The 23993-nt window shown below is 40.3% G+C and overlaps 1 protein-coding gene across 1 annotated transcript in view; it reads left to right on the top strand.

Moving 5' to 3' along the window:
- The first annotated feature begins 611 nt into the window (after window positions 1-611).
- Window positions 612-23993, top strand: part of ldhd (lactate dehydrogenase D) — a 43293-nt gene continuing 19911 nt past the window's right edge. The window contains exons 1-10 of the mRNA XM_062022422.1: window positions 612-722; window positions 869-980; window positions 3482-3594; window positions 10273-10414; window positions 10562-10703; window positions 12519-12678; window positions 12787-12986; window positions 13100-13228; window positions 20118-20245; window positions 23200-23290. Coding sequence (XP_061878406.1) covers window positions 906-980; window positions 3482-3594; window positions 10273-10414; window positions 10562-10703; window positions 12519-12678; window positions 12787-12986; window positions 13100-13228; window positions 20118-20245; window positions 23200-23290 — 1180 coding nt within the window. The 5' untranslated portion in view covers window positions 612-722; window positions 869-905. The remainder of the gene's footprint in view (window positions 723-868; window positions 981-3481; window positions 3595-10272; window positions 10415-10561; window positions 10704-12518; window positions 12679-12786; window positions 12987-13099; window positions 13229-20117; window positions 20246-23199; window positions 23291-23993) is intronic.

Below are 23993 nucleotides of genomic sequence, written 5' to 3'. Positions count from 1 at the left end.
CGGGGTCGTGGGGGGCGCTGGAGCCTATCTCAGCTACAATCGGGCGGAAGGCGGGGTACACCCTGGACAAGTTGCCACCTCATCGCAGGGCCAACACAGATAGACAGACAACATTCACACTCACATTCACACACTAGGGCCAATTTAGTGTTGCCAATCAACCTATCCCCAGGTGCATGTCTTTGGAGGTGGGAGGAAGCCGGAGTACCCGGAGGGAACCCACGCAGTCACGGGGAGAACATGCAAACTCCACACAGAAAGATCCCGAGGCCGGGATTGAACTCACGACTACTCAGGACCTTCGTATTGTGAGGCAGACGCACTAACCCCTCCTCCACCGCGCTGCCAAGTGTATATATGTGTTTGCTAAATACCTGTCTAACTGAATATTGTATGATTGTTAATCCCACTGTGAATATTAAAATATGACAATTAATTTGCACTGTATCATAGCTGCATGTATGAAGTTTGCATTAAAAAAAACGTGTGAAAATCTGTTAATTATTGAGAAGGTGATGATGGATTAAATGTGCTGACACTTCATTGATCCTGTCACTAGATGGAGATGTTGACCGGTTTAAGATGGCGGCCCTACGGCTCTTCAGTGCCAATCGGCAGGAGCGGTCGATGCATCATTACGTCATGGGATCTGACGGGGAAGGTGTAACAGGAAAAACAAGAAATAGCTTTCAAAATTAAAGAGAAGAGTGCGCAACAGTGAGGTAAACTAAGACCAGATGATTTGATCGAACATGTTTATTGCACATGAAAGTATGTGTATAAATAAAATACATACAATGGACATTTATATAGATGTAGAGCATGTAATTGTGTTTTTTAAATGTCGTGTTTAAATTATTTTGAATAGCTCAACGGAAGTGTCGAACATGTCTTGCTAGGAAATCATGTTGCTTGTAGTGGCGGCGAGTAGAAGACTCTTTCGTCAATGTCGAAGCTTGAGGACAACAATCCGCAGCAGAGTAAGTAGCCTACTTTGTCAGGGTTATTTTTTCCCCCAAACGTCCTACTTTCCTTTTGGTTTAAAAACTGCACATTAAGTCAGTAATGACTTATAAAGTTGTGTGTATTAATGGCTGTAGTAGTTGCTAGTTACTGTGTGACGTAAATGCACTGCCTGACCTTTCTGTGTAGTAGACTTTGCACGTCCTCTCCGTCCAGGCGTGTCCTGGGATTGATATTCTAGGTAAGCAGTCCAGGCTGCAGAAAAACATTTTTAAAACTTTTTTTTTTTCCAGGGAGGCCCATGCCCAAAAATGTATTTACAACGCGGGAGCACGCACGCTTGTTAAAGCTGCACTGCTAAACATTACATTAGTGGTAATTGTAACAATATGTGTTTGAAATTATTCAAGCCTTTATTGTGTCCGAAAAAGTAAGGAGTTAGGACATTTCTATGGTATTACTAAGATTGTAAAGGACTGTTGATCCGATGTTGATGTGCTGAAACCTTTCTTGTTTAAAAGCCACACACAATATTAACTGCTCTTTTGTTCATGCACGTAATACTTACTGATAAAGTTGTTGGATATATTCATGAAATCAATGTATTCTTGGTTGCCAAAAAGTGCTTTTAAGTAGAGATGTCCGATAATATCGGACTGCCGATATTTATCAGCCGATAAATGCTTTAAAATGTAATATCGGAAATTATTGGTATCGGTTTCAAAATTATCGGTATCTGTTTCAAAAAGTTAAATTTATTACTTTTAAAACGCCGCTGTGTACACGGACGTAGGGAGAAGTACAGAGCGCCAATAAACCTTAAAGGCACTGCCTTTGCATGCCGGCCCAATCATAATGATAAATGATAAATGGGTTATACTTGTATAGCGCTTTTCTACCTTCAAGGTACTCAAAGCGCTTTGACAGTATTTCCACATTCACCCATTCACACACTGATGGAGGGAGCTGCCATGCAAGGCGCTATCAGCACCCATCAGGAGCACGGGTGAAGTGTCTTGCCCAAGGACACAACGGACGTGACTAGGATGGTAGAAGGTGGGGATAATATCTACGGCTTTTCACACACACAAGTGAATGCAAGCATACTTGGTCAACAGCCATTAAGGTCACACTGAGGGTTGTCGTATAAACAACTTTAACACTGTTACAAATATGCGCCACACTGTGAACCCACACCAAACAAGAATGACACGAACTTTATCGTCGATGTTCTCTACTAAATCCTTTCAGCAAAAATATGGCAATATCGCGAAATTATCAAGTATGACACATAGAATGGATCTGCTATCCCCGTTTAAATTTAAAAAAAAATAATTTCAGTATGCCTTTAAAGACATTTCCGTTATGCAGTATGCTGTTTGAAGTCTGCACTTTTCACGTGAGTTGAAATGAGCATCTGCGTCATTGCGCTACGCTAACTATAATGCTGCGTCTGCATTTTCCTCGTCGACAACGTCAAATCAATCAAACTTTATTGCAGACTCCAATGTCCAAGTAGACATACAATCATATACGGTACATAAAACAAACAAAATACAGTATAAAAGGCATTATCACATACTATTAAAAACAGTGCTTGTGCATATTCAGTTAAAAAGGTATCAAATAAATAAAAGCAGCAATAAAAAAAGAATATATATATATATACATGTATGTATATATATATATATATATATATATATATATATATATATATATATATATATATATATATATATATATACATGTATGTATATATATATATATATATATATATATATATATATATATATATATATATATATATATATATATATATATATATATATACTTTGAAAATGCGTCTACACATTATATAAAAGGCACACATACCAGTGTTTCCATATATACGATTGGTACCTAACAGAACTACACCTAGGATTGGTTATCTGTATAATAAGATCATTCTTGGACCCCTGCAGTCTGCATATACATTTAAACATTAGTTTTCTCCGGGTTGCGTGTAAGGTGTTTATCCCTAAATCACAAAAAAGCTTCCTGGCACTACTACCCCTGGGCTTTCTGAGCAGGATTCTGAGAGTCATTATATGCAACCTGGAGTTTGCACAAGCTCTTTTTTTTTAACCTCACCCAGAGGGGTGCTGTGTACATAGGGGTTAGAAACAAGTAAACAAGTACACCTTCGCTTCATCAGAACAGTAGTGACATTTTCTCACTAGCATATTGGCTTGGATATACAGCATTATTCTCTGTCTAAGCAAGTCAGCATCATCCTCCATCTTGTCATTGATGACGTAGCCCAAGTATTTGACATTGTTGCACACAGACAGGGTTTGACCAGACAAGTAGAAACCTGGGAAATAAAGATGTTGATCCTCCAGAGACTCCTAAGAGACAAGAAACAGAGATGGATTTGATTGGAAACAAGGACTTTTTGACACTGCTCTCTGTACGCTAAGTTTTAAGATAAAAAACATCATTAACTTATGAATGTGGGTGTGTTTGTGTGTCCGCACAGAGTGCTGCTGTGGACAGTGCACTTCCTGCATTCAGATCAATATGCGGAGAGGATGGCGTCTCGCTGGGAGCTGCTGTCCGAGAACAACACGGAAAAGATGAATCCGTTCACAGGTAACTGTCACACTCACTTATCTAGGACGAATGGTGCAGTTGGAGATGTGATGGTACGGGCTTCCACAGTAGCAGCAGAGGCAAGTTCGTTCTTGATGCGATGATTTAATCCCTTGCGAAAAATGCTGCATGAAGCAGCGTCGCCAAATCCGCTCTCTGCAGCTAGGATACGGAAGTCTATAGGCTATTCGGCCACAGAGAGTTGGCCCTGCTTAAAGGCCTACTGAAACCCACTACTACCGACCACGCAGTCTGATAGTTTATATATCAATGATGAAATCTTAACATTGCAACACATGACAATACGGCCGGGTTAGATTAGTAAAGTGCAATTTTAAATTTCCCGTGAAATATCCTGCTGAAAACGTCTCGGTATGATGATGTTTGCGCGTGACGTCACGGATTGTAGAGGACATTTTGGGACACCATTGTGGCCAGCTATTAAGTCGTCTGTTTTCATCGCAAAATTCCACAGTAGAGATGCGCGGTTTGCGGACACAACCACGGAGTCCGCGGATAATCCGCGGGTCGGGCGGATGCATGACGATAAAAATAGATTTTAAATAGATTCGGGCGGGTGGCGGTTGAACCAATTAAGAAAAAAAAAAATACATAGTTAAATGTTGTTACCCACATACGAAAAACGAGCAGCACTCTTTGAAACAGGCAATTATTCATCAGGCACTGCTGCAGCTGTCACGCCAAATTTATTTCCCCCTACAAAAGCCTTCCCCCCCCATTTACTTCCGGGGCTGCGTCCAATAAAGTCACAAAGTTGCCCGGGATCCTTAACCCGCACGCGACTGTCCTGTTTCGCGCCTGTACAAAAAAAAACAATAATCGATTTCTTCAGATTCCAGCAGCTGTCAAAGACGAAGTATCCGTCCAGCGACGGGCAGTCAAAGCCGAAGTGCTATCGATCGCTGTCAATGACGTAAGAGGAAACATGACCATGGAAGTAAATGGGTGAGGGGGAAGGTTTTTGTAGGGGGAAGAAATTTGGCGTGACACAGCACACTACAACACAACACAACAGGAGAAGAAGAAAAAAAAAAAAAATGGCAACGCCGGCAGCAAACGTGGTACGCGACAAACTAAAAAAGGGTATACTAAAGACCAGGGGAAAAAAATAACAATAATAGTCAACACTTTCATAATGAAAATGACAATAATATTATAATAATGATAAATAATATTATCACGCATTAATATCTCTTAGCCTCTAATGCGTGGCCAAGAGATATTAATGCGTGGCACGCATTGAATGTCTCTGCTGCATAGGATCAGTCTCCTTTCTTTAACAGGAATGCCTTGCATCGTCTATATTAGATATATAACAACGGGTGGGTGGCGGGCGGTTGTGGTTTTGATAAAATGTTAGTTCGGGTGGATGGCGGGTGGATGACGACTTTTGTGATGCGGTTGCGGATGAAATAATTGCCTATCCGCGCATCTCTATTCCACAGTATTCTGGACATCTGTGTTGGTGAATCTTTTGCAATTTGTTTAATAAACAATGGAGACAGCAAAGAAGAAAGCTGTAGGTGGGAAGCGGTGCAGCCGGCTGCAGCAACACAAACACGTAGCGGTGTTTCATTGTTTACATTCCCGAAAGATGACAGTCAAGCTTTACCATTGACCTGTGGAGAACTGGGACAACAGAGACTCTTACCAGGAGGACTTTGAGTTGGATAGCAGACGCGGTACCATGAGTACGCAGCTGCGGCTTCCAAACATTTGATCGCTTGCCCATATGTGCGTGCCGCTATGTGCATGTCACGTACGTAACTTTGGGGACTTTGGGGAAATATATGTGCTGTATGAACTTTGCGGAGGTGAACGGTACTTTGGGCTGTGGGATTGAGTGTGTTGTGCGGGTGTTTGAGTTGTATTGGCGGGTTATATGGACGGGAGGGGGGAAGTGTTTGTTATGCGGGATTAATTTGTGGCATATTAAATATAAGCCTGGTTGTGTTGTGGCTAATAGAGTATATATATGTCTTGTGTTTATTTACTGTTTTAGTCATTCCCAGCGGAATATCAGGTCCCACCCGCCTCTCACAGCATCTTCCCTATCTGAATAGCTTCCACTGCCCTCTAGTCCTTCACACTCACTTTCCTCATCCACGAATCTTTCATCCTCGCTCAAATTAATGGGGCAATCGTCGCTTTCTCGGTCCGAATCGCTCTCGCTGCTGGTGGCCATGATTGTAAACAATGTGCAGATGTGAGGAGCTCCACAACCTGTGACGTCACGCTACTTCCGGTACAGGCAAGGCTTTTTTATTAGGCCTTTAAAGTCCAACAACTGCTCTGTCTTTTCCGGGGTGATCAAAGCAAGAGACTTCTTACCAACCGTCATGGCCCAAGTGGCGGCTTTTTCAGATAGCAGGTTAATGATAAAAGCTATTTTAGCCTGGTCAGAGGAAAAGGAACCAGGCTGCTGGTCAAAAACTAATGAGCACTGATGAAGGAACTGTTCACAGTAGGGCTGGGCGGTATATCGAATATACTCGATATATCGTGGGTTTGTCTCTGTGTGATGTAAAAAATGACTATTTCGTGAGTATTCGAGTATACGTTCTCACGCAGTTGCTTTTAGCTGCGGGCATTACACTACAGGCTTTTCGTCACTCTTTCTTGTCTCTCCTTCTCCCAGAGAGATAAAACAAGCGCACCCTGTTACATATGTCAGATACTGTCGCGCGTGCAACGTCGTATGCCCTCGCCGAGCAGAGAGGTAGCGGCATGGTAAGGTTTGCGGTGGCAGGTGGTGCAAGCGGAGTGGTGCGAGTGGTAATATGAGAGAGCAAAGGTGCGAATCTGGTAACAAATGGAGGAAGATTAATTAATTCCCAAGAAAAACAGCATGGGGTCCATCGTCTGGCGGTGGTCTGGCTTCAAGCGGGAAGATGTTGAACAGACAACCATAATATGTAAAGTATGCGGCAAAAGCGTTGCCACCAAAAGTAACAGCACTACTAATTTGTACTATCATTTGAAAAGTCACCCGCTAGAGAATGAAGAATGCTTGAAACTGCATGTCAACATCTCCGGCCGGTGCCACACCCAACAAAATGCCGAAGCAACCAGCACTGACCCAATTGAGCCTGACGTCTTCCATTTCCACATCAACACTGTGAAAAAAACAGTCATCAACAGAAGGAGATAACGTCCGCAGTAACCTACCACATAGCGAAGGACATACACTATTTGATGTCCTATTATGCAGCTCATTTTTATGTGACAGTTTTTGAAATATCTTGTGTGACATCATGCACAAAAGTGCACTTTATTTGTTTTAAAATATTGTAGTGGCGTTCTGTACAAAAAGTGCACTTTAATTTAGTCTTGTTTTAACATGTCATCTTAGTGACATCATGCACAAAAGTGCACTCATAGCTTGTTTTAAAATGTCTCTGACAATCTTGCACTTTCTGGTTTGGAATTTACATGAAGGTTTGTGCCACTGCTTAATAACTGTTTAATAAATACAGTTTTGGTAAATTGAGTTAGTTGTGATTTCCCTCTCTGCATGAAAGTTTAAAATGAGCATGTATTAATGCAGTATGAACAAGAATGTTTTAATGTAGACACATAGAATCATCATACTGCTGTGATTATATGCATCAAGTGTTCATTCAAGGCTAAGGCAAAATATTGAGATATATATCGTGTATCGCGATATGGCCTAAAAATATCGATATATTAAAAAAAGGCCATATCGCCCAGCCCTAGTTCACAGCAACCAGACGTATCACTGAACCGGGAAGGGTGAGGAATAATGGGCTCCCCAGGACTGGGAGGGATAGCCGCTGGTGGAGATGGGAGGTCTGTGGCCTTACCTCACATGTGGTCCCCTGTCTACTGTATGTCTGCTTTTAGACAGATTGTACTGAAAACACATTTCCTTGTACTTTTAAGTTCAATGACAATGAAGTTTAATTCCCTTCCAGTCCCAGCAGAGAGGTGCAAAGCTGCCGCTGTTTCTGCCTTGGTTGAGATGTAAATGTTTTATCACTGTCACACTTCAAATTAAAAAGAGTCTATCGTTCATGTCAATGAGCCAATCAATACATTTGGTTCGATTGTGTATATCACAACACTCCAGTCTTTTAATCAAATTTGATACTCTAACATTTCACAATGTAGAACAAAGAAAAATACAACTAAACTAAGAATAAACAGAAGAAAATTAATTTACACTTGTAATCATAATTATGTTATAACTATGTTATTCCTCTCTACCACAGCATTCATTGTTATCAATGATGAGGCAATGATGTCATCTGGCAACTTCTAGCAATTTTTATGACAGCCAATAGCAACTTTCCTTACTGAGGAGTTGACAACACTGGAAGATGAAGACAGATCAGAAAAGATTGAGGACAGTGAGGACGGAGATGTAGAAGAGATACAAATTGAGAACACAGAGACAGGATGAGACAGAAGAGCCAGCAGAGAAAACAGTGGAGATGATTTTCATTTCTAATTTCTGCATAATTAAGACTTTAGGAGGCCACACTGCATGGAGAGCTCCTGAAGGTGAGGAAGTCAGCCTTTAGGTATAAATCGACATTGAAACAGGGCAAATCGGTGTGAAAGACCAAATTATTTTCAAACGCATCATGCTCGTCATTTTCTGAAACTTGTCAGCCCTGCCGCAAACTTATGCGCCAGCACTTGCATATTTCGCTAAAAACGTTATCGTTGAAATTAAGACAGGCGAATAAAATTGAAAAGAGGACAAGCAAAGCATCTGACGGCATCTTTAAAGTAAACAACTACCTATTTTCCGGACTATAAGGCGCACTTAAAATCCTTTTTTTCCCCTCAAAACTCCACAGTGCGCCTTATAACCCGGCGCGCCTAATGTAAGGAATAAGTTTGGTTGAGCTAACCCACCTCGAAGCTATCCACCCCCACCAAGGATTGTTTTCATTGCTGGACTCTAGAAAGAGGTTCCGCAGCCTCCGTAGCAGAACCTCCAGGTTCTGTAACAGCTTCTTCCCTCAGGCCGTAAGACTCTTGAACGCATCATAATAATCCCCTCAATTCCCCCCAAAAATGGATTAACTCGCTGGAATATAAAGACAATATAACATACATCCATAAACTTGGATGCATATGCAAAAGTGCAATATATTTATCTGTACACTAATCTATTTATTTATATCTGCACCTTATTGCTTTTTTACCCTGCACTACAAGGAGCTAATGAAACAAAATTTTGTTCTTATCTGTACTGTAAAGTTCAAATTTGAATGACAATAAAAGGAAGTCGAAGTCTAAAAGCAACTTTTTTCACCCTCTGGTACCTGCTAAACTGTATTTCGGATCTGCATAAATCCTGAAAAATTGTGCGCGTCCGCGCCGACGCCATAGTCAATAAGCTTCTTCTTTTTCTCTATCTTCTTGTTATGGGACATTCATCCTCCGCTGTTGCCATTTCTAATATAAAGTAATATAAAGTTCTTACTTATATCTGTCAGTAAACTCACCATGAAAACGCTAAAACATACCGGTGTAGTGAGTTTACATTATTCACCCAACGAACTTTAGTTATTAGAGTTCCGGTCGGACGGTTTTTCACGGTACACATTTCCGGTGTGGTTGTTTCCGGATGAGGAGATGCTGCTCCGTTACTAATTTAAGTAAAGTCTGAATGTCATTAAAACCGTTAGCTCCATCTTTTGACATTTCTTCCACTCCCGTCCTTGCACGCCACACCGCTACAACAAAGATGACGGGGAGAAGACGCTGCCGAAAGTGAGCCACGTAAATAAGACCGCCCACAAAACGGCGCATCCGGAAGCGACTGTCAGAAAGCGGCTTGAAGATGATCTGTAAAACATAATCTATGCAACATTTTGACCAAAGAACCACCATTACATGTTATGTAGACCACAAGGAAGTGTTTTTAATTTAGAAAAAAAAAAAAAATATGACTCATTTAATGCGCCCCGGTGCGCCTAATATATGACAAAAGATAAAAAATAGACCATTCATTGGCAGTGCGTCTTATAATCCGGTGCGCCCTATGGTCCAGAAAATACTGTATTTGTTGCATCTGCCTTACGTCACTGCTGGCAAACGGGTAGGGTTGATGACGCAGCGAGACTCGAGCGACGACCCTATGCATAGGGGGGTATTTGCAATGGCCATGGCACTGGATGCTAGAGCCGAGGGCGAGGATGAAGTAGAAGAAGGGAGTAAGGAGTAGAATTCGAATTGAGTCTTACTCATATGATGTTACTGATGTTGGCTAAGTTCATAGAGTGCAGGGTGACAGTGGTCGCAATGCAATGTTCCTTTGTTTTCGAAACCAATGGTTATTAACGCTAATGGCTAATTCGCGAACATAAGCTACTTCCAGTTTTAAGGTCAAAATGTAATTTCACAATGAAAGTGTCCTCCATAATGATAATAGTTCAGTGAATTGGCTATTCAAAGGTGTTACAATTTTTACATTTGATGCTGTTGCTCAAGTGAAGTCATAGAAATTGAAAAGGTAATGTGGTTTACTTGTATTACCAATAGAAGAGGGATTTTATTAAACATCTTATTTTGAATTGTGTACTTATATCTGCTCTTTAACCAAACAAAAATATGTCTTATCCGATTAATGGAAGTTGAATATTGGATAGCTGCAGCCCTTACTGTACCGTATGTGCCCAGATGCCAACCACCGGATGTGGTGGTTTTTCCGCGCTGTGTGGAGGAAGTCAGCGCCCTCGCCAAAGTCTGTCATAGCAAACACCTTCCCATCATCCCGTTTGGTACTGGAACTGGCCTGGAGGGTGGGGTCGGAGCACTGAAGGTAAGAGAGACCAAAACACCTAACTGTGGCATGATTGGAATAATAATAACAATGTAGTCTATATCACTGACCTCTAAAGCTCAGAATGACCACAAATTAATCATTGGTATGTTAACTGTTTGCCTGGTTCCTCCCCCTTCTCTTAAGGGTGGTGTATGCTTCAGCCTAAGGAACATGGACCAGATTCTGGATCTCCACCAGGAGGATTTTGATGTGACGGTTGAGCCTGGTGTGACCCGAAAGACTCTCAATGCAAACTTACGAGACACAGGACTGTGGTTTCCTGTTGGTCAGTTCAACTGTTACCATATTAAATGTTACATTGTTTGTGTTACGGCCCTAGGATTTGTGTGGCTCTAAGCAAGATTTTGTGTGTGGCCCCATTTTGGCCTTTAAAACTTATACTTAATATTATTAAACTCCTTATGTTTACATGCATTACAAAACTAATTAATGATCATTGATATTTTTATTACTACACTCAAAATGTAATCCATGTATTATCACACTCAAAATGTTATCTGTTTTACCACTCCACTTATATATTTATGTATTACTACACTCAAAATGTAATTTGTTTTTATTACAACACTAAAAATGTTATTTATTTATTTATTACTACACTCAAAATTTAATCATTTTATTACTACACTTAAAACATAATCTCACTCAAAATTTAATCTGTTTTTATTACACTTAAAATGGAATATATTTTTATATTACTACACTCAAAAGGTAATCTATTTTTTATAATACTATATTACTAAACTCAAAATGTAACCTATGTTTATATTAGTACATTCAAAATGTAATCGTTTTTTATCTCTCACACACACACACACACGCATGCGCGTGCAACAAGCATGCACACACAAACACATATACACGCACACCCACACTATGTCTCACACAAACATACTCTCTTACACATACCACTTCTGAGGTTCCCAAAACAAACCTACTATAAATGACAATTAAAAATGCCTGTGTGTCGGAGGGGTGCCTATTCAGTTCCATCCATTCATCCCAGATGTGTATTTATGATATTTATTGTAATAATTATGATAGTTTATTTACATGATGGATGTGACTGTTTTGGTTGGTGCCTTGTACGCCACAATATTGATCGGTCACATAATTAGGGGTGTTGACGCCCATTTGGAGATTTCTGTGGAAGATTTGTTGTTTGTAGTTATTGTAAAATGTAATCTGTTCTGATATTGCGGTACAGCTCGGTTTGTAGAGTGGCCGTGCCAGCAACTTGAGGGTTCCAGGTTCGATCCCCGCTTCCGCCATCCTAGTCACCGCCGTTGTGTCCTTGGGCAAGACACTTTACCCACCTGCTCCCAGTGCCACCCACACTGGTTTAAATGTAATTTACCATATTTTCCGCACTATAAGGCGCACCGGATTATAAGGCGCACCTTCAATGAATGGCCTATTTTAAAACTTTGTTCATATATAAGGCGCACCGCATTATAAGGCGCACCGCATTATAAGGCGCATAGAATAGACGCTACAGTAGAGGCTGGGGTTGCGAGACCTGTTGTGGCTCAATATTGGTCCATATATAAGGCGCACTGTCAGCTTTTGAGAAAATTGGAGGTTTTTAGGTGCGCCTTATAGTGCGGAAAATACGGTAGATATTGGGTTTCACTATGTAAAAGCGCTTTGAGTCACTAGAGAAAAGCGCTATATAAATATAATTCACTTCACTACTACACTCAACGGAAATATACACAATCTAAAATGTTTTCTACGTACACAAAAAGTCTATTTATTTTAAATATTGTTGACAAATGTGTGTCAGTGAGCACTTCTACTTTAATGATATACTGTAATTCTCCAAAAAGTATAAGCGTGGATACTATGTTTGGAAACTACATTCCACAGAATGATACGTGGTCAAACGACCGTGCAACGTTTGGCCGTACAAAGAAAAAAAACATAAAACACGGAATGGTACAAAAAGTGTAGCTCAGTGCCTGATTTTGCTTTTTATAAGGATACATTTTCAAAGTGGTTCAAACTAGATATGACTTTGCTGCTGCTTTCCATTCAATTGTAAAAAGTTTCCGTCAATTAAGTCACAATTTTCTCTTAGATCCTGGAGCTGACGCTTCGCTGTGTGGGATGGCAGCCTCTAGCGCATCCGGTACCAATGCAGTGCGATATGGAACCATGAGAGAAAACGTTATGAACTTGGAGGTTGTACTTGCTGACGGGACTATGATACACACGGCTGGCAAGGGCCGACGTTCCAGGTAAGATTTATTGTCTACTGAATTTCTGTTAATTTGATGTTAGAGTTGTGTCCATCAGCAAACATTAGATAATCAGAGTGTTCATTACTTTATAAAAAAAAACCATAGGAAGACTTCAGCGGGCTACAACTTGACAAACCTGTTTGTGGGATCAGAGGGCACCCTGGGAATCATCACTAAGACGACCCTGCGCCTCTATGGTATTCCGGACTCCATGGTATCTGCCGTGTGCTCCTTTCCTACGGTGCAGGCCGCTGTGGATAGCACGGTGCAGATTCTACAAGCTGGGGTTGCCATCGCTCGCATCGGTGAGCACAAGTTGCTTTTACTGATTAAAAGAAACCCTCAAAAGATGCTTGTACAGTGGTTAAAAATAGTCAGCTTGTACGTTAAATAAAGATTTGTGATCTGTGTCTGTTAGAGTTTCTAGATGACGTGATGATCGACGCTTGCAACAAGTTTAGCTCTCTGTCATACCCTGTCACACCAACTCTCTTCCTGGAGTTTCATGGTTCTGAACAGAGTCTCGAAGAACAAGTCAACACTACTGGTGAGTCCCCAATTCATAGACAAGTATTCATACATTTACGAATATTGTTTCTTAGCTTAGCTTAGGAAAAGTTGTACCAATTTGTAAGACTGAAAACAATCACCAGTTGACAGAGTATAGACCAGTTTCCTTACTTCCACAATTTTCCAAAAAGCACAGAAAAAAATATTTAACAGATTGAACAAATTCACAAATAAAAGTGGAACGCTTGTGGACAACCAATCGGGATGCAAAGCAAACATTTCAACATTGATGGCATTATTGTAAATAACAGAGGAAATTACCTATGCAATATGTGGTACAGTGTACAGCTGCAGTGTTAATGGATTAAAAAGAACATTTGACACAATAATTCAATATATCTCAACAAATTAAAGGGTTGGTCTTGACCTGGGTAAGAAGCTACTTAACCAACAGAAAACAATACATGAAGCTAGGCGAACATACGACAACACCTCTAAATATATCTTGTGGCGTACCGCAGGGATCAATACTGGGACCAAAATTGTTCAAACTCTATACAAACAACATTTGTAAAGTTAAAAAGGATTTAAAGTTGGTACTATTTGCAGACGATACAACTGCATTTTGTTCAGGAGAGAACACAGACAGTAATAAAAATAACAATATGAATTAAAGAGATGATTTGACAAAAACAGGCTAAACAGATATATGCGTTTAGTAGTATATTCCGTTTTTATTGGCCAATTTTGTGATTCCATTCAGAATTCCATAAACTTAGAAATTATAGGGCACTAATAATGATCTTTCTGCAATTTCACATACGGAAACTTAGTTACTCTATTTAGACCAGTTTGATGTCCTCTCAGCGTTGCACTAAAGCTGAAGATCTCACTAAAATATCTATTCTCTACCATGTTTATTTGTTAATCAGAGTGGTTTAGTCTTTTTTGAGGCGAAAACGTTGGATATAAGATGTCTATTTGGTTCACGTTATTGACATGACGACAACCCTAAACGGAACAAAACAGAACAAGGTGTAATGTGACTCAAAATCAACAACGTCAGGAACATTGCAGTAATACAGCAGAGGTGGCACAAGCAAATGCAGCAAAGCACGAATGCTCAGTGTGAGTGCAGGCTGGGCAGGGGAAAAGCCTAATAGATGTAGATTAGAGTAAGTAAAAGTAAAATACAGTACAGTATTTTTCAGACCATAAGGCGCACTGGATTATAATGCGCATTGCCAATGAGCAAATGTATTCAGGTCATTTTCATACAAAATGCACATTGGAGTATAACCTTGGATTTTCACTGGATGCAGAACGGCTCTTGAACGAAACCGCTATGTAACATCCACAGTCTGGCAATCCCCACCGCCGTTCTGTTGCGCCTCCGTTGTGCAGCGAAATAGCGCAGACTTTTTATGAGATCTCGAGAATCCGCGCGTACTCACGTGATAAGGGAAGTTGTAATAAAGCGAACCACAAGCAATTTATTCTGTCCTTCCAGAGGAGCAGAAGCAAATAAGCTCTGTCCTGCCATTAATTAATAACAGGTGCTGAACGGCAACACCGACAACAGTTTTGCCTTGACAAACAACAAAAATGTTTGCAGCAAGCAACATAGTCCAACAGTAACATCATCCCTAGCTAGCTGTCACAACAACTCCCGTTTTCCCAGTCCCCCGTATCAACTGGTATTTGACACAGGTCCCTATATCTCCATATTGCTACCCGAGATATGCCTGTATATTATTCTTGAAATTTTGGACCTCCAGAATCAGCATGTTCTAATCCAATTGTGTCAACAAGGTGAAATTACGCCTGAAAACGTTTGACAAGTTGACTTGATGTCTGTTGCTGTGCATTAGGACGTTTCAAAGTGTAACATACAATCCACCTTAAACACAAAGTATTTCATTTTGAAAGTAAACCGGACAACTTATTTTGTTTGTGCATGACTGCGTGTCGAACACAAGCAGATTTTAGCTAAATTGAACGGATTTGTTGCGGCGTCCGGCAAATAGAAGCTCTGTGTAAAAAAAGAGAGAATTTATTGATTACGGGGCCGACTACAATGGCGGAAGCGCGCAAATTGTCCAGACTTATGGAGATCCCAAATACACATCAGCAGGAAAAAATAGGTAAGAAAAGTTGGATTTGCATAATAGGTCGAAACAAAACGCCAGATAATATGTCTACTAATAAATGCCATTTGGGGTCCTTATAGGCCAGGGCTATTCAACTACATATTGAAGAGGGCTGCAGTTTCCAAAGCCAAAAAGGCTCAGGGGCCGGACATCGAAATTTAGATTTTCGTCAGAAAGGGCCTCTGCAGTTTATATTCCTTTGAAACTGTGTTCACTTGATTTTAAAGTAAACACATTGGCTTCCACACTGCACTGTCAAATACATTAACGTATTTTCCGGACTATAAGGCACACTTATTTATAATCCTTTTTTTTCCTCAAAACTGGCCTTATAACCCGATGCGCCTAATGTAAGGAATACGTTTGGTTGAACTTACCCACCTATAAGCAATTTTTTTTGGTACATGGTGTAATAAGTGTGACCAGTAGATGGCAGTCAAACATAAGAGATAAGTGTAGGCTGCACCGTTTGATGTGCTTCAACATACGAGTATTATTATGGTGTGTGTTTAAGGTAAAGCATATTATCTGGCGTTTTGTTTCGCAATATTATGCAAAAGCAACTTATCTTACCTTCTGGTACCTGCTGATCTGTATTTGGGATCTGCATAAATCCAGAAAAATTGCACGCGTCCTCCTTTGTAGTTTGTGCCGACACTGTAGTCGATAAGCTTCTTCTTTTTCTCTATCTTCTTGTTAAGGGACTTTCATCCTCCGATGTTGCCATTTCTAATATAAAGTAGTGTAAAGTTCTTACTTATATCTGTCACTAAACTCGCCATGAAAGCGCTAAAACAAACCGGTGTAGTGGGTTCACATAATTCACCCAAGGAACTTTAGTTCTTAGAGAGTTCCCATCGGACGGTTTTACACGGGACACATTTCCAGCGTTTTTCTTGCACTAGTGAACCACTGATGAGGAGATGCTGCTCCGTTATTGATTTAAGTAAAGTCTGAATGTCATTAAAGAAGTTAGCTCCATCCTTTGATACTTCTTCCCCTCCCGTCCTTGTACGCTACACCGCTACAACAAAGATGACGGGGAGAAGACGCTGTCGAAGGTGAGCCACGTAAATAAGACCGCCCACAAAACGGCGCATCCGGAAGCGACTGTCGGCTTGAAGATGATCTGTAAAACATAATCTATGCAACATTTTGACCAAAGAACCACATTACGTGTTTTGTAGACCACAAGAAAGTGTTTTCAATGTAGAAAAAAATTATAATAATAAGACTCATTTAATGCATTATATATATGAAAAGAGATAAAAAATAGACCATTCATCGGCAGTGCGCCTTATAATCCGGTACGCCCTATGGTCCGGAAAATACGGTATTCTGCCCTCGCTGCTCGATTCCAGCGTGTGTAGCTCGATATCTATCTAAGAGATAAGAGATAAGGGTAACAGCATGAAGAAAACAGAATTTTTGTTGAGGATCAATGTTCCTTCTTTTGAATTATTTTCCTTCCTCAGTTTTATTTATTTATTTATTATTTATTTATTTCACTTATTTTTTCATTTAGGTTTGTAAGACTGAAAATACAATCATAAAACAAACATGACATAATTATAATGCCCGTTGTGTATTTTACATATGCTATAAAATAGAAGGTTTACTTTTAATACATTCACACAAACTACAACAACTTACGCAAATAGAAATTAAACAACATCCAAAGCAAACATTGTACACAAAATAGCGTTTTTGCCCTCTACTGGTCAAATTTAGCTCTACATGTATTTAACAAGCTTTGATGGGCAGAGTTTTTCAGCCAAAACACACAACCACGATTACAAAAGACATCACGATGTAAGTGGTGCGACAGGAAACAATGACAAGCACTCGCTCGGGGCTGAACATTCATACGTTGTGGTCAAGTCGCTGCTAAAAGTCAGATTTCAACAATTTTAGAAAAAAGGTCGATGTTGCCATTTTTAGTTTGAATGAGTAGTCTTCTTCTACTAACCCCACCGCTGCTTCATTGTGACACATATGACTTGCTGTTGCCCCTTGCGGGGTGGGTGATGTTCGGCGGGCCAAATGAGAAGCTTGGCCACCAGTTAAATAGGCCTGTTATACACACATCATAATATCCATATGTTGAAGCACAGCAGGTATAACTACAGTAGCCGTAATTAACCGACAATCCATCAAGCGGTGCGACTTTGTAGCTTACCAAAGTCGTACTAAAACATTTTGAAATTTTTTTTTAGCGCCGTGTGTAATATTCTACAAACCCCGTTTCCATATGAGTTTGGAAATTGTGTTAGATGTAAATATAAACGGAATACAATGATTTGCAAATCCTTTTCAACACATATTCAATTGAATGCACTACAAAGACAAGATATTTGATGTTCAAACTCATAAAACATTTTTTTTTTTGCAAATAATAATTAACTTAGAATTTTATGGCTGCAACACATGCCAAAGTAGTTGGGAAAGGGCATGTTCACCACTGTGTTACATGGCCTTTCCTTTTAACAACACTCAGTAAACGTTTGGGAACTGAGGAGACACATTTTCTCAGCTTCTCAGGTGGAATTATTTCCCATTCTTGCTTGATGTACAGCTTAAGTTGTTCAACAGTCCGGGGGTCTCCGTTGTGGTATTTTTGGCTTCATAATGCACCACACATTTTCAATGGGAGACAGGTCTGGACTACAGGCAGGCCAGTGTAGTACCCGCACTGTTTTACTATGAAGCCACGTTGATGTAACACGTGGCTTGGCATTGTCTTGCTGAAGTAAGCAGGGGCGTCCATGGTAACGTTGCTTGGATGGCAACATATGTTGCTCCAAAACCTGTATGTACCTTTCAGCATTAATGGCGCCTTCACAGATGTGTAAGTTACCCATGTCTTGGGTACTAATACACCCCCATACCATCACAGATGCTGGCTTTTCAATTTTGCGCCTATAACAATCCGGATGGTTATTTTCCTCTTTGGTCCGGAGGACACGACGTCCACAGTTTCCAAAAACAATTTGAAATGTGGACTCGTCAGACCACAGAACACTTTTCCACTTTGTATCAGTCCATCTTAGATGAGCTCGGGCCCAGCGAAGCCGACGGCGTTTCTGTGTGTTGTTGATAAACGGTTTTTGCCTTGCACAGGAGAGTTTTAACTTGCACCTACAGATGTAGCGACCAACTGTAGTTACTGACAGTGGGTTTTTGAAGTGTTCCTGAGCCCATGTGGTGATATCCTTTACACACTGATGTCGCTTTTTGATGCAGTACAGCCTGAGGGATCGAAGGTCACAGGCTTAGCTGCTTACGTGCAGTGATTTCTCCAGAGCTCTGAACCCTTTGATGATATTACGGAGCGTAGATGGTGAAATCCCTAAATTCCTTGCAATAGCTGGTTGAGAAAGGTTTTTCTTAAACTGTTCAACAATTTGCTCACGCATTTGTTGACAAAGTGGTGACCCTCGCCCCATCCTTGTTTGTGAATGACTGAGCATTTCATGGAATCTACTTTTATACCCAATCATGGCACCCACCTGTTCCCAATTTGCCTGTTCACCTGTGGGATGTTCCAAATAAGTGTTTGATGAGCATTCCTCAACTTTATCAGTATTTATTGCCACCTTTCCCAACTTCTTTGTCACATGTTGCTGGCATCAAATTCTAAAGTTAATGATTATTTGCAAAAAAAAAAAGTTTATCAGTTTGAACATCAAATATGTTGTCTTTGTAGCATAATCAACTGAATATGGGTTGAAAATGATTTGCAAATCATTGTATTCCGTTTATATTTACATCTAACACAATTTCCCAACTCATATGGAAACAGGGTTTGTATATTCTTAATAAAACATCAAAGTTTTGGACTTGCTTGCTCGCATCTGTTATTGAACAGGCGTCAACCTGCAGTCCACAGGTATCTCTTATGTGTGACTGGTCACACTTATCATTACATCTTGTCCATCCATCCTTTTTCTACCGCTTGTCCTTCTCGGGGTCACGGGGGGGATGTGGAGGCTGGAGCCTATCCCAGCTGCATTCGACACCCTGGACTGGTCTCCACCTCATCGCACAACCACAATTAATCTGTACATTAGGCCCACCGGGTTATAAGGCGCACTGTCAATTTCGGAGAACATGTAAGGATTTTAAGTGCCCCTTATACAGTAAATACGTTCATATATAAACATTCATTCACGCACACACATTTTTGTATTTGTTACCTTATTGAGACCTCCGAAAAATGCCTACCTCCTTAGGGCCACCCTTTCTACATATATAAAGATTTGTATTTACAACATTAATAATATATTCATACTATGCAAATATAAAAAAGGAAAGCTTTTAGTTAGTTTTTAGTCTTCATTATTTACAGTATATCTCTATATACATATTTATTTTATTTTTGTTATTAATTTTGGTCAAAGGGGGCGCATTTCAATTTCTTACACACACACTTGTTATTACATATGTTGGCCGGAGGGAGAGTACTTCAAATTTTTTACACACATGTTATTTCATATGTTGACCAGAGCGGGAGCACTTTTAAAACCGACACAGTCAATTTGAAAAATCCCTCCTTTTTGGGACCACCCTAATTTTCATAGATTTCACCACTGATGATGAGACATTCTCTAATAGATGCAATGCTTTTCTGTATTGGGACTATGATTTTGGTCCTAACTTGTTAACCGATCCTCATATGGAAGGTACTTTTCCTTCTTGATGTCTCAAGAAGGGTAGAAATACAAGAACACACACGCACACACATGTATCATCCCTATTGCAATAATATTTTCACAGAGGAAATTACTCAAGCCAATGGAGGCTCCGATTTTGAGTGGGCCAGGGATGCAGAAAAACGGAATCACTTGTGGAAAGCTCGCCATGACGCCTGGTATGCTGCTCAGGCTCTGCGGCCTGGTTGTAAGGTAAGAACGTACAAAAAATAAGCTAAGACACATTGATTGTGAGAATCTGAATGCCTCCTTTGTTTATTCACAAAAGTTCCAAAACACTGGCTGACGTATATTCCCCGAATACTGTCTCCCTCAAGGCCAAGATGTTATGAGAGATGCTATTCACACTGTTAGTGCTTAGAGCAATAACAAGTTATATAAGTGTACTGTTTAATATGCACCGGGATCATGACAGTTCATTCTAAGATTTATTTTGTGGTACTTAGACTCCAAATACACGTGTTATTGTAACACGGGTTCAATATATTGATGTACTTAAGTCAACCACTTGGTGCCAAGTTTTTTCTGCACCAAATGTTTCTATTTATTCTTGTTCTGCTTCACTCTTTAACACTTTTTCCACATTTTTTAGTTGATTTCGATAACTCCAACTTCAAAGTGTTCAGTTCACTTCATGAAAACTTTCCACCCAAAATTCCCACATTTCTCAAGAAAATTCCTATCAAAAATGAATGGGCGATTTTTCGCCTTACCATTCCAGGAGTTGACTGGGACAAAAATTGGGTCCGGGTCTTTTTGGTCTTGAGAAGCCCGCTACAATCCACGCACAAATATTGTGCCAATTCACCCCATAAAAGGTCACAAGGCAGGACTTCCTTAAAGGCCTACTGAAACCCACTCCTACCGACCACGCAGTCTGATAGTTAATATATCAATGATGAAATCTTAACATTGCAACACATGCCAATACGGCCGGGTTAACTTATAAAGTGCAATTTTAAATTTCCCGCTAAACTTCCAGTTGAAAACGTCTATGTATGATGACGTATGCGCGTGACGTCAATGGTTGAAACGGAAGTATTCGGACACATTGTATCCAATACAAAAAGCTCGCTTTTCATCGCAAAATTCCACAGTATTCTGGACATCTGTGTTGGTGAATCTTTTGCAATTTGTTTAATGAACAATGAAGACTGCAAAGAAGAAAGCTTTAGGTGGGATCGGTGTATTAGCGGCTGGCTGCAGCAACACAACCAAGAGGACTTTGACTTGGATAGCAGACGCGCTATCCGACGCTAGCCGCCGACCGCATCTATGATCGGGTGAAGTCCTTCGTCGCTCCGTCGATCGCTGAAACGCAGGTGAGCACGGGTGTTGATAAGCAGATGAGGGCTGGCTGGCGTAGGTGGATAGCTAATGTTTTTAGCATAGCTCTGTGAGGTCCCGTTGCTAAGTTAGCTTCAATGGCGTCGTTAGCAACAGCATTGTTAAGCTTCGCCAGGCTGGAAAGCATTAACCGTGTAGTTACAGGTCCATAGTTTAATAGTATTGTTGATTTTCTGTCTATCCTTCCAGTCAGGGGTTTATTTATTTTGTTTCTATATGCAGTTAAGCCCGATGCTATCACGTTAGCTCCGTAGCTAAAGTGCTTCGCCGATGTATTGTCGTGGAGATAAAAGTCACTGTGAATGTCCATTTGGCGTTCTCGACTCTCATTTTCAAGAGGATATAGTATCCGAGGTGGTTTAAAATACAAATCCGTGATCCACAATAGAAAAAGGAGAGAGTGTGGAATCCAATGAGCCAGCTTGTACCTAAGTTACGGTCTGAGCGAAAAAAGATGCGTCCTGCACTGCACTCTAGTCCTTCACTCTCACGTTCCTCATCCACGAATCTTTCATCCTGGCTCAAATTAATGGGGTAATCGTCGCTTTCTCTGTCCGAATGGCTCTCGCTGCATTGTAAACAATGGGGAAATGGGAGGAGCCTTTCAACCTGTGACGTCACGCTACTTCCGGTACAGGCAAGGCTTTTTTTATCAGCGAACAAAAGTTGCGAAATTTATCGTCGATGTTCTCTACTAAATCCTTTCAGCAAAAATATGGCAATATCGCGAAATGATCAAGTATGACACATAGAATGGATCTGCTATCCCCGTTTAAATAAAAAAAAAATCATTTCAGTAGGCCTTTAAAAGCAATCAATCACAGGCAGCTCTTTGTGTCCGGTGCGCCTTCCAACCGCGTAAAAAAGGTTTACACTGGAGGAGAATTTCACAGCAAGAGCACAGGAAAGATTCAGAGAGGCGTGGTTTGCTCATGGTCATTGAATGTTCACAGTGCGTGTGGAGAGTATAACCCTCGCACTTTAATTGAAATATTCTGCTTATAGATGTACCTTTTGTGCCTTTTGTAGTGGCTGCCTCTAAATAATGTAATTTTCCATGCAAACAAAGGAATGATATCTGATAGAAAGCGATCAAAAGTAAAGTTCCGCTTTTTAAAACTTGCTACCTCAATGCTAATTTATATAGGATATGCCATTTACATGCTACTGATTAACGATTTTACGATGATTTGAAAACATCTACAGTAAGTGTGTTAGTGAAAACTACAACGAAGATGCACGTTACAATCAAACAGCTTGTGTGTAATAAGTACAACACTTACAGTATAAACACTTTGTAGGACTAGACAAAAGACAAGACTCATTCAACTTAATGGCAAAAATTACTTTGACGACGGCAACACACCTAAGACAAACCGAAATCAATGCATACTTGCAAATGATATTCAGTAATGTGAGAAAACTAAATCTAACAACTGGACATGTAAGTTAATATAAGTTCACTGTTAAATATTAAATAATAAAAATATATATTATTTTAAACTATCTATTTACACAAACACACACAAAAACTGAAAATTGGTATTGTTGAGTTCATGTATTGATTCCCGGGTACCAGAAAATGAGTTAAATGTGAAAGGTACACATGCCTACTGGTTACAAAAGTAAACAAAACCTATAAAAAATGTGTGTCTTTTGCAACGTGTGTAAAAAAACAAATAGCAGACGTCAGTGAATGATCTTTATTGTGAAAAACAAAAGAGGGATCTCCATCACAGACTGTTAACGACATTAAACATTACATCTGATTCCTTGTGTGTGTGTTTGCATGTGCGTAGGCCTACTCTACAGATGTGTGTGTTCCCATTTCTCAACTGCCTCAAATCATAGTAGAAACAAAGGCCGACCTGCTTGAGAACAAACTTACAGGTGAGCTGCAAATGTTAAGGTGCTACATGCTAGTGTATACACATCAGTGACGTGCGGTGAGGTTCATGGCTGGTGAGGCACTGACTTCATCACAGTCAGATTTACAAACGTATGAACCCTAAAGAGTATCTTATTCACCATTTGATTGGCAGCAGTTAACAGGTTATGTTTAAAAGCTCATACCAGCATTCTTCCCTGCTTGGCACTCAGCATCAAGGGTTGGAATTGGGGGTTAAATCACCAAAAATTATTCCCCGGCGCGGCGCCGCTGCTGCCCACTGCTGCCCACACCTCACAGGGGGTGATCAAGTGATGGGTCAAATGCAGAGGACAAATTTCACCACACCTAGTGTGTGTGTGACAATGATTGGTACTTTAACTTAACTTTAACTTTACACATACAAACTGTAGCACACAAAAAAGCATATTTAATAAAAAAAAACGTTATTATGGTCTTACCTTTACTTATAAATGAAGTCCATGCCCTGCTGTTGTGCTGGATTAATGCACTCCCGTCGTAGAATGCACAACTCCTCCAACACGAACATTATTGTTTTTGCACTTTTTGGCTTCTTATTAAATAACTTTTTTAAATAGTGTAACCAAGGGTTTATAAATGTCGCATATACAGGACCACTTTATTTACCTTCTTTCAAAAACCTCCGCTCCACTCCAACGTGTCATCACTTCCGCTCTTAGCGCC

The sequence above is a fragment of the Entelurus aequoreus genome, linkage group LG16, assembly GCF_033978785.1.
Source record: "Entelurus aequoreus isolate RoL-2023_Sb linkage group LG16, RoL_Eaeq_v1.1, whole genome shotgun sequence".
Taxonomy (NCBI): Eukaryota; Metazoa; Chordata; class Actinopteri; order Syngnathiformes; family Syngnathidae; genus Entelurus; species Entelurus aequoreus.
Note: the sequence above shows the minus strand (reverse complement) of the source record. Positions and strands in the feature narration are given on the sequence as shown.